Source organism: Triticum urartu, unplaced genomic scaffold (assembly GCF_003073215.2).
Source record: "Triticum urartu cultivar G1812 unplaced genomic scaffold, Tu2.1 TuUngrouped_contig_270, whole genome shotgun sequence".
Taxonomy (NCBI): Eukaryota; Viridiplantae; Streptophyta; class Magnoliopsida; order Poales; family Poaceae; genus Triticum; species Triticum urartu.
Genome location: NW_024113194.1, coordinates 41,281 through 51,824, shown reverse-complemented (window position 1 = coordinate 51,824; position 10,544 = coordinate 41,281). Strand labels below are relative to the sequence as shown.

At 51.5% G+C, this 10,544-nt stretch overlaps 1 protein-coding gene across 1 annotated transcript; it reads left to right on the top strand.

The window, feature by feature from the left end:
• Window positions 1–652: 652 nt before the first annotated feature.
• Window positions 653–1,548, top strand: LOC125527046 (embryo-specific protein ATS3A-like). The gene has a single exon (XM_048691620.1). The coding sequence runs from the start codon at window positions 788–790 to the stop codon at window positions 1,370–1,372; it is 585 nt and encodes a 194-aa protein (XP_048547577.1). The 5' UTR covers window positions 653–787; the 3' UTR covers window positions 1,373–1,548.
• Window positions 1,549–10,544: the final 8,996 nt, after the last annotated feature.

The following is a 10,544-nucleotide window of genomic DNA, read 5'->3' as shown; positions in this document are numbered from 1 at the left end:
CACGGTGGTGTCCGGGCCGGCGACAACGTCCCCCGTGGCGAGGACGGGAGCGCTCTTCCGGAGCTGGCGGCGGAGCTGCGAGTCGGACGACGCGGAGGAGAAAGAACAGAGGAGAGAGCAAATGGATCCGACAGCTCGGGGGGAGGGGGGATTTAGTGCAATTTGGGGTGGGGTCGGTTGTCGGATCCGACGTGACGGGCATGCCCGGGCGCCCCCATATCCGCCCCATATTTGGGCTGGATATGAGGGGTGCCGGTCAGCCCGGACGTTTGAGAGGCCTGCTAGGTCAAAAAATCATGACCGGACGGCCTGTCCGGACGTTTGAAACGGGTTTGAGAGGTCTAGTTGTAGATGCTCTAATAAGGCGCAGATGAAACAAAAGATGTAGTACTTGTCATGCTCTTATGTGTCAAAATCAATGGAGCGTGGAGACGATGGCACCGGTGCTTTGTAAAGAACACCTATCGTGTGTTCAATGAGGACAAGGACGCCAATACTCGTGGAGCACGCTGAGCCAGAATCATGTCCTCCATTTGACACGTGGACCTATCGCATAATCACACGATGCAGCGAATGTACGGCCCCACTGCCGGCCACCTCGTCCTCACCAGCTACCAACCCAGCTGGAGCCTGCACTGGCCCCCAGTATTCAATCTCGACAGATCAGATCACACCAGGCTCGCAAACCACACACATAAATAATTTCCTTACCGCCACTAGGCAAGCCAGCCACGATCCCTCCAGTCCACTCCAGCCCTCGCCGGTCGCCGCCACGACCGATCCCGCCATGGCGACGGCGCCGCCGTCGCGGCTCCTCCTCCTCGCCCTGCTCTCCTGCCTGAGCCTCATCTCCGCCGCCCCGTCGCTCCGGCCGCTCCCGCGCGCCGCCGCCGACGACGGCCTCGCGCGGGCCACCGGCAGCCCCTCGTCGCCTTCGGGGCGAGGCGTGGGCGCGCGGACGTGCTGGTACACGGTGCAGATCAAGACGAGCTGCTCGTCCCCGGCGCGCACGTCGGACGCGATCAGCCTGGCGTTCGGGGACGTGTACCGCGACGAGGTGTACGCGGCGCGGCTGGGCGGCGCCGCCGGCGCGTTCGACCGGTGCGCCACCGACACGTTCAAGATCGGCGGGCCCTGCGGGTACGGCGCCTGCTACCTCTACCTCCGCCGCGCCGGCCGCACCGGGTGGACGCCCGAGTGGGTGAGGGTGTACGAGCCCACCGCCCCCAGCGCGCCCTCCACCTTCCGCTACGGCGACCCGCTCCCCAACAACGTCTGGTACGGCTTCAACCGCTGCCCGCGCCTCGCCTCCTCCACCTCCACCTCGTCGTCGTCTCCTTCCTCTGGCGCTGGTGCTGCGCAGGCGATGTAGCCATGGTCGGAGCAGGTCGTGCGGCTCGTGTATGTATGATGGTTTGTGGATCGAGTACTACATGTGGATTCATTTCTGCTGTGCGTGAGTGATTGCGGCGTGCGCCTGTAATAATCCCGATCGAGATGAAATGCTATATGGTACCACGAATAAAACCTCTCTGTTTTTTGGAATCATCCATTGTACCCCCCGACATTGGCATGCACCTGCGATGTTGCTACCATTCGACTTGTTTCATCGCGTGAACCATCAAAGCATATGCTTCGCATGAATGTCAACGGATCCACGGCGACGGCGTACACGATGCCAATGATCGATCTGGATCCGCTTCCAAGTCAACAGTCTGTTTGGAGAGGGGAAGACATCCTGCGATGCCACAAAAGTCAAATTTACATGTTTCAAGAAAGGAAAAACGATTCTAACCAGCCGACACGCCGAGTCTTCCGCCGGTCGCGCGCGGGTCGTTAGATCCATCCCGATCCAAAGGACCTCGTCGCGCCACGCCCCCGCCCCACCCACCGCGAAATCACCCCAGATGCTTCTAGCATGAGTTTTGTTGCAACAACTGTAGAAAGGGTGCGACTTTCATTTCACAATGAGAGAGAGAGAGAGGAGCGACCAGAGGGTGACGACTTTGGCAACGGCTGGAGATAGGGAGCGGCATCCCTGAGGGAGTCCTGGACTGGGGGGAGGGGTCCTCGGGGTGACGGCTCATCTCACATCGGCCGGACTGTTGGGCCACATTGTGTCCGGACCAAAGACCTTTGTGCCTTGGTGTGTACCCCAAGTTAAGGTAGAAGATATGAAGTTTCCTTGATGTAACCGATTATCTATAAACCCTAGTATCCCTGGTGTCTATATATACCAGGAGTTTTAGTCCATAGAGGCTAGGAGAACAATCACCATCCTACTAGCTAGGGTTTATGTGATGCTCCGAGTCCGATGCGCCAGGTGTCTTCCAGTTATTCGCTGTTGTTGCCATGTCATTTATTTGCGTGTTGCATTTTGTCATGTCATCATCCGCATTGCAACCGCATGTTTTCCAAACTCGCGTCCGTCCCGGTCTCCCCGTTCCTTCTGTTGTTCGTTCTGAGCCAAGACACACTTGCACGCGCCCGCGGCACGTCCGAAATAGTATTTTTATAAGTGGCCGGGAAATGTTCCCGGAATCGGTTGAAAGTTGGCATGCGGTGTTTTTATGTTGTCAGTAGGCAGCCTGCCAAGTTTCACCGCATTCGGAGTTTGTTTGATGCCCCAACAGATAACTATAGCGATAATATAGTTGGTCAAACGTCGGACATTTCCGGTCTCCGGAAATAGTCACAGGACTGCACTCCTTCCCCTCTCATCTCAGCCCAACCCTCTCTACAATACTCACACCCCTCGCGCGCGTCCGAAAGCTTTCCCGGACCCGACCCGCTCAGTCATCACCGATGATTCCAGATCATCCCCTAACATCTATAAAATATCTTCGTTTTCTTAATTGGACTTCCTAACCTCTTTATTCTCGCCCGTCCGATTACGATCGGAGGGACCGAATAGCCCTAAGCTAACCCTTCCTATATATATAGGTCCAAACCCTAGTCTAGGCAGTCCCATCCATCCAATCCCTTACCCGCCGCCGCCACTCTCTCTCTCTTGGGATCCTCCCAGATCCCCTCCTCACAAACCCACGCACAGCCAGCCACCTTCCCAGATCCATGAACCATCCACCCATCTGGAGCCGTCAGATCGGCATCCAATGGCTCATGTGCCCCAGTTCGTCTGATCCAACAGCCCCGATCCAGCCTCCCAGCACAGCCATGCTCGAGCGCTCCCGAGGCCGAGCTCCTCCAACCTCGCGACCCCGCGGCCCCCGGCGAACCTCGCCGCCGGCAACCACCACCACCAGCCAACAAGATGAGCACCTGCCGCGCCCTTCCTCCCCTGCTCCTTTCCCTTCCTTCTTTTCCCTCTCTCTCTTACGCGTTCAAGCTCTCTCTTTGTTCTCTTCTTCACAGGGAACCGAGCCTCCATGGCGCCGCCACCTCGTCCCCGTCGTCCTTCATCTCGTCGCCGCCCCGTGCCCATGTCGCCACCGCCGCTGACCTGCTCGCCTCCTCTGCTTCGCCCTTGCGCGAGGAGGACGACCTAGCGCCAAGTTCCTCTTCGACCCCCTCATGCGGACCCCGACGCCACCTCTTTCTGCCGTCGCCGGCAACCAGCAGGTCAGGTCGCCGTGCCCTGCCTCCTCTTCTTCGCGTTCTGCTTCTTCCCGCCGTCTTCTCTCCGTCGTTCTCTCTGTTGTTTTTCTTCAGGTAACAGCAACCTACATGGCCTCGCCTCTTCTTCGAGCAGCGCCATCGCCGGAGTTCCTCGTCGCCGGGACCCCGACCCTCGGACTACCCGAATCCGCCGCGCCCGCTGGTCCCTACCCTTGTATCGTGCCCCTGCTTCCATCTCCGTCGCTGCCGGCTGCATCGAGCAGCAGCAGCGAGCGCGTCGCTCGGCCGTGTCCTGCTCGCGTTAACCATGCCTCGGCCCGGCTCTCCAGATCCGGCCCAAGCCGCTCCCCTCGCCCGGCCTGCCTGCCTTTCCACCGACCTGGGCTTCAGCCCGTGGTGAGCAGCCCAGCCGATCCAGATTTCGGCCCGTGATGTGTTTTTTCGTGGACGAATTTGCTAATTGTCCCGAGACTGCCTGTTTTACAGAAAACCCTTCGCACTGCATGCATTTAATAACTCACAAACCATGCATCATATTAAAATGACTTATATATGTAAAATGCTTAGAATTTTGTGTAGATTCATATTATGCAACTTTCATCCATGTTAAAATTGTTAAAAATATTGTTTGTTTAATTTTGCATAAATGCCATGTTAAAATGGCTTAATTCATAACTAGATAACTGTAACTCGGATTTTAATAAACTTTATATGTAAATGGGGTAGAAAAATGCCTAGTTTAACATGGTGCACTCATCTTGCATGTTTAACAACTCTAAAATATGGTTTAGGGCAGAAAAGTACCAACCTTAAGATATGCACATGGGGATTTTCTGGAATTGTTGTTTGTTGTTTCGGCCTCATTTAAACTTGCCTAAATTGATAGTTTTTATATGCTTCACCCCTTGCCATGTTTAATAACATTTAATATTGTTGGATACATAAACGAGAGAGAACTAAGTAATTGAATATGATGTTTCGTCAATATGTAACTTATTGCATATTGAGCTCCACTTAATTTATAGTATTGTTTGTCCACTTTGCCATGCCATGTTTCATTAAATCGGACATGCATCATACTTGGTTGTGCATCATGCCATGTTTATGTGATGGTTGTTTACTATGTTGCTTCCTTCTTTCCGGGTTGCTTCTCTCGTTAGCTTCGGTTTCGTTTCGGAGTTGTGAGGATTTGTTCGACTATGTCTGTTTGTCTTCTTCATGGACTCGTTCTTCTTCCTTGCGGGATCTCAGGCAAGATGATCATACCCTCGAAAGCACTTCTATCTTTGCTTGCTAGTTGTTCGCTCTATCGCTATGTCGCGCTACCTACCACTTGTTATATCATGCCTCTCACATTGCCATGTCAAGCCTCTAACCCAGCTTCCTAGCAAAGCATTATTTGGCTATGTTACCGCTTTGCTCAGCCCCTCTTATAGCGTTGCTAGTTGCAGGTGAAGTTGAAGTTTGTTCCATGTTGAAACATGGATATGTTGGGATATCACAATATCTCTTATTTAATTAATGCATCTATATACTTGGTAAAGGATGGAAGGCTCTGCCTTATGCCTGGTGTTTTGTTCCACTATTGCCGCCCTAGTTTTCGTCATACCGGTGTTATGTTCCTTGATTTTGCGCCCCTAACACGATGGGGGGTATGGGACCCTCTTGACAGTTCGCTTTGAATAAAACTCCTCCAGCAAGGCCCAACCTTGGTTTTACATTTGCCTAACAACCTATTGCTTTTCCCTTGGGAGTCGCACTCCCGAGGGTCATCTTTATTTTAACCCCCCGGGCCAGTGCTTCTCTAAGTGTTGGTCTGAAACGGACAGCCTGCGGGACCACCTCGGTGAAACTTGAGGGCTGGTTTTACTCGTAGCTTGTCCCATCTGGTCTGCCCTGAGAACGAGATATGTGCAGCTCCTATCGGGATTTGTCGGCATAGTCGGGCGGTCTTGCTGGTTTAGTTTTACCATTGTCGAAATGTCTTGTGCACCGAGTCTGATCGGGTGTCCCGCGATGGAGGATTGTCTTCGCGGATCGTGAGCTTGTGATGGGCTAAGTTGGGACACCCCTGCAGGGTATAAACTTTCGAAAGACGTGCCCACGGTTATGTGGCAGATGGGAATTTGTTAATATGCGGTTGTAGAGAACTTGACACTTGACTTAATTAAAATGCATCAACCATGTGTGTAGCCGTGATGGTCTCTTTTCGGCGGAGTCCGGGAAGTGAACACGGTATTGTGTTATGTATGAATGTAAGTAGTTTCAGGATCACTTCTTGATCACTTCTAGCTTCTTGACCGTTGCGTTGCTTCTCTTCTCGCTCTTATTTGCGTATGTTAGCCACCATACTTGCTTAGTGCTTGCTGCAGCTCCACCTCATTACCTTATCCTACCCATCATCTTAAATAGTCTTGATCTCACGGGGGTGAGATTGCTGAGTCCTCGTGACTCACGGATACTTCCAAACAATTGCAGGTGCCAATGATGCCAATGCAGGCGATGCAACCGAGCTCAAGTGGGAGCTCGATGAAGATCTTGGTCGTTGTCGTCTTTTCCGGTTGATCAGTAGTGGAGCCCAGTTGGGACGATCGGGGATCTAGCATTTGGGGTTGTCTTCTTTTATTTTGGTTCCATAGTCGGACCTTGATTGTACTCTCGATGATGTATGTTTACTTGTTATTTGTGTGAAGTGGCGATTTTAAGCCAACTCTTTATCCCTATCTTATTCAGTACATGGAATTGTGTGAAGATTACCCCTCTTGCGACAAAACCACCATGCGGTTATGCCTCCAAGTCGTGCCTCGACACGTGGGAGATATAGCCGCATCGTGGGCGTTACAGTTTAGTTCCTCTGATCCCGAGGTAGATCAACTCTGTAACTCTCATATACACAAGCAATATAATCAAGTAGGACGTAGGGTATTACCTCCTACAGAGGGCCCGAACCTGGGTAAATACCGTGCTCTGCGTCCCTTGTTCCCCATAGATTCAAGATCCACAGTTCGAGACCCCCTAACCGAGATCCGCCAGTTCTGACACCAACATTGATGCTTTCATTGAGAGTTCCGTTGTCGGATCGACGGAAGGATCGATGGCCACCGATGCCAGGGACGTCTCATCCCCTGGCTGGGCTCTTGCGCCCGGTGACGTTAAGACGCATACTAATCCATCCAGTCCCCTTGGCCAGCATGGAAGTTTCACCCTCGGACAGAGAATCAGGTTTGGGAGCCTAGAGTTCACCGCTGATCGTCAAGGAGACCTTACTCTTGCTAAGCCATCATCTCCCCTCTGACCCCGACGCTTTGACTTTGTAGGCGAAGACCGATGATATACGAAATCTGGCCCTAGACCCAGATTCCGCCAATTCGTAGGCCGAACACCGTCCGGACACTGTCTCGAACAAATTCGGACCGGCCTCACTTCGAATCAGCCCAGAATACTCGGGAAGCATGGACCTCGGGGACCTCTCTAAAGGAAATATGCCCTAGATACAATAATAAAGTTGTTATTTATATTTCCTTATATCATGATAAATGTTTATTATTCATGCTAGAATTGTATTAACTGAAAACTTAGTACTTGTGTGAATACATAGACAAAATAGAGTGTCCCTAGTATGCCTCTACTTGACTAGCTCGTTAATCAAAGATGGTTAAGTTTCCTGACCATAGACATGTGTTGTCATTTGATGAACGGGATCACATCATTAGAGAATGATGTGATGGACAAGACCCATCCGTTAGCTTAGCATAATGATCGTTAAGTTTTACTGCTATTGCTTTCTTCATGACTTATACATATTCCTCTGACTATGAGATTATGCAACTCCCGAATACCGGAGGAACACCTTGTGTGCTATCAAACGTCACAACATAACTGGGTGATTATAAAGTTGCTCTATAGGTGTCTCCGAAGGTGTTTGTTGGGTTGGCATAGATCAAGATCAGGATTAGTCACTCCGAGTATCGGAGAGGTATCTCTGGGCCCTCTCTGTAATGCACATCACTATAAGACTTGCAAGCAATGTGACTAATGAGTTAGTTGCGGGATGATGTATTACAGAATGAGTAAAGAGACTTGCTGGTAAATAGATTGAACTAGGTATGAAGATACCGACAATCTAATCTCGGGTAAGTAACATATCGATGACAAAGGGATAACGTATGTTCTTATTGCGGTTTGACCGATAAAGATCTTCATAGAATATGTAGGAACCAATATGGGCATCCAGGTTCTGCTATTGGTTATTGACCGGAGATGTGTCTCGGTCATGTCTACATAGTGCTCGAACCCGTAGGTCTGCACGCTTAATGTTCGATGATGATTTGTATTATGAGTTATGTGTTTTGGTGACTGAAGTTTGTTCGGAGTCCTGGATAAGATCACGGACATGACGAGGAGTCTCAAAATGGTCGAGAGGTAAAGATTCATATATTGGAAGGTTATATACGGACACCGGAATGGTTCCGAAGAGGTTCGAGGATTTTTTGGAGTACCGGGAGGTTACCGGAACCCCCCGGGAAAGTTAATGGGCCTCATGGGCCATAGTGGAGAGGAGGAGGCAGGCCACGGGAGGTGCCCCCCCCCCCAAGCCAATCCGAATTGGACAATGGGTGGGGGCGCGCCCCCCCCCCCCATTCCTTCTCCCTCTCCACCTCTTTCCCCTTCCCCCCTCTTCGTTGGAAGGAAGGGGGGGAGCCGACTAGGACTAGGAGTACTAGTGGGCCTCCCCCCACTTGGTGCGCCCCCTAGGGCCGGCCGACCTCCCCTCTCCTCCTTTATATACGGGGGCGGGGGGCACCCTAAAGACACATCAATTGTTCTCTTAGCCGTGTGCGGTGCCCCCTCCACAGTTTACTCCTCCGGTCAAAGCATCGTAGTGCTTAGGCGAAGCCCTGCGTGGATCACATCACCATCACCGTCACCACGCCGTCGTGCTGACGGAACTCTCCCTTGACCCTCTGCTGGATCAAGAGTTTGAGGGACGTCATCGAGCTGAACGTGTGCTGAACTCAGAGGTGTCGTACGCTCGGTACTAGATCAGTTGGATCGTGAAGACGTTTAACTACATCAACCGCATTAACCTAATGCTTCCGCTTTCGGTCTACGAGGGTACGTGGTTGCTATGAATCTCCTATATAGATCTTGCGTGATCATAGGATTTCTTTTTGAAATTGCATGCTACGTTCCCCAACACTCATGTCCGCAAACAATCTTTAGATCGGATCCGGGCCATGGGAGTCTCCGACGGTCAATCCTCGGTCTATGACTGGATTGGGCTCAAACCTGGCAACATGGAAATTCACACCCCGCCCATCACGCACTTCGTTGCCACCATTGAAGAATTTGCCGAAGGATCGCTATCGCCGAAGCTCACAACAAGTTACATCCGGATCAACGATCGGGCTTCAAGCCTCGAAGAAGGTCCAGAGCCAAACTCTGATCTAAAACATGACCCTAAGTCTCTGATGCCGCCCGCTGATAGTACGGATGCCGGACCCAACACGTCATGTGCTTCAGGGGTCGCGGATACTACCACCAGAGTTCCGGAGACGCAACTCGGGGCAATACGGAATTTCCTCCCACCCAGCACCCATGTCGCGTACTCCCCAGACAATTTGGGTCCTCCAAACATCTGGGATTTGATGTACGTGAAGCAGCATCCTAGAGAGACGGTCCATCACTACTGGGCTAGATTCCTCTTGGTAAAATAAAAAAATCACAAGCTATCGTGACCAAGACATAATTGTGGCCTTTCGGTCAAACTGTCGAGACGAAGGGATTTTAAATGCCCTCGCCCATCGACGCGTGCAAAGCCTCACCAAATTACCAGACCTGGTAAACAAATATTGCGCCATGGAGAGCACCTGGAAGGAACAACAAATGCACGTGGAGTCAAACCACGCCGAACAGTAAAGTGCAATCCGGGACAAGCATACATATGCATGACGGTCGCTTGAGGATGAGCTTGCCAAAAAAGAAACAGATCCCTCACCAGACCTAGATCGGTCCTGGACGAGCTATTGGATAAGCCATGTCCCATACACTCGGCCCTGTTAAACACACAAATCCAACTCACAGGCTTCGAGCTTGTTGGGTGATTAGACAGGCCACCAAGAGCGACGAAGCTATAATCCACCTTTGAACTCCGAGTAGGGGATCAAACACACCTCCATTCAATGACAATACACTACAAAAAAATACACTTCCGTGATGATACGTGTTTGTCACAGTAGGTCATGTTTTCTGTCATGCATGTACATTCATGACGATTTTATGACAGAATCAAGATAGTCATACATGTGCTATCGTAGAAGTGTTCCATGACATTACCAAAATTATCATCACGAAAGTGTCCACTTCCATGATGATAAATCGCGCGTCACAGAAGTGCTTTCGTCAAGGGTCACCGACACGTGGCATCCACCGTAACGGAACGCCGTTAAGCTATCGGGTCCGGTTTTGGATCCGATAAACCGTTAACAGCCCGGACCAATGGGGATTTTCCACGTGTAAAATCATCATTGGCTGGAGGAAACACGTGTCGGCTCACCGTTGGGACAGATGTCATCCACTCATTGGACCCAAGGCGCCTATGATACGTCGACACGTGGCACGACCCAACAGAGGCGCATTCCTGTGAAAAGGCCTGCCCATTTGACTTGGTCAAAAGGTGGCGGGCTGGCCCACGGAAAGCCTGTTAACGACATGTTCGCATATAGCCCATTTACAACCTGCTAACTCACGGCCCGTTACGGCCTACCGGAATTAGGCCCAGTAGCGTCATCTGGGGCGTCCAATATGATTCCAGCCCGTTTTAACTTCCGGCCCATGTATGGCCCATGACGTATTTCGGCCCATGTATGGCCCATGACGTATGAGTCTCTTTGTAACTCTTGGCCCATTAATGGCCCGTGGTGAAACTGGCCCGTAATGAACAGTGTATCGCTTTATAGCCATTAGCG

Coding starts and splice junctions, on each gene's coding strand:
- LOC125527046 (XM_048691620.1), top strand. CDS start 788: ATGGCGACGGCGCCGCCGTCGCGGCTCCTCCTCCTCGCCCTGCTCTCC.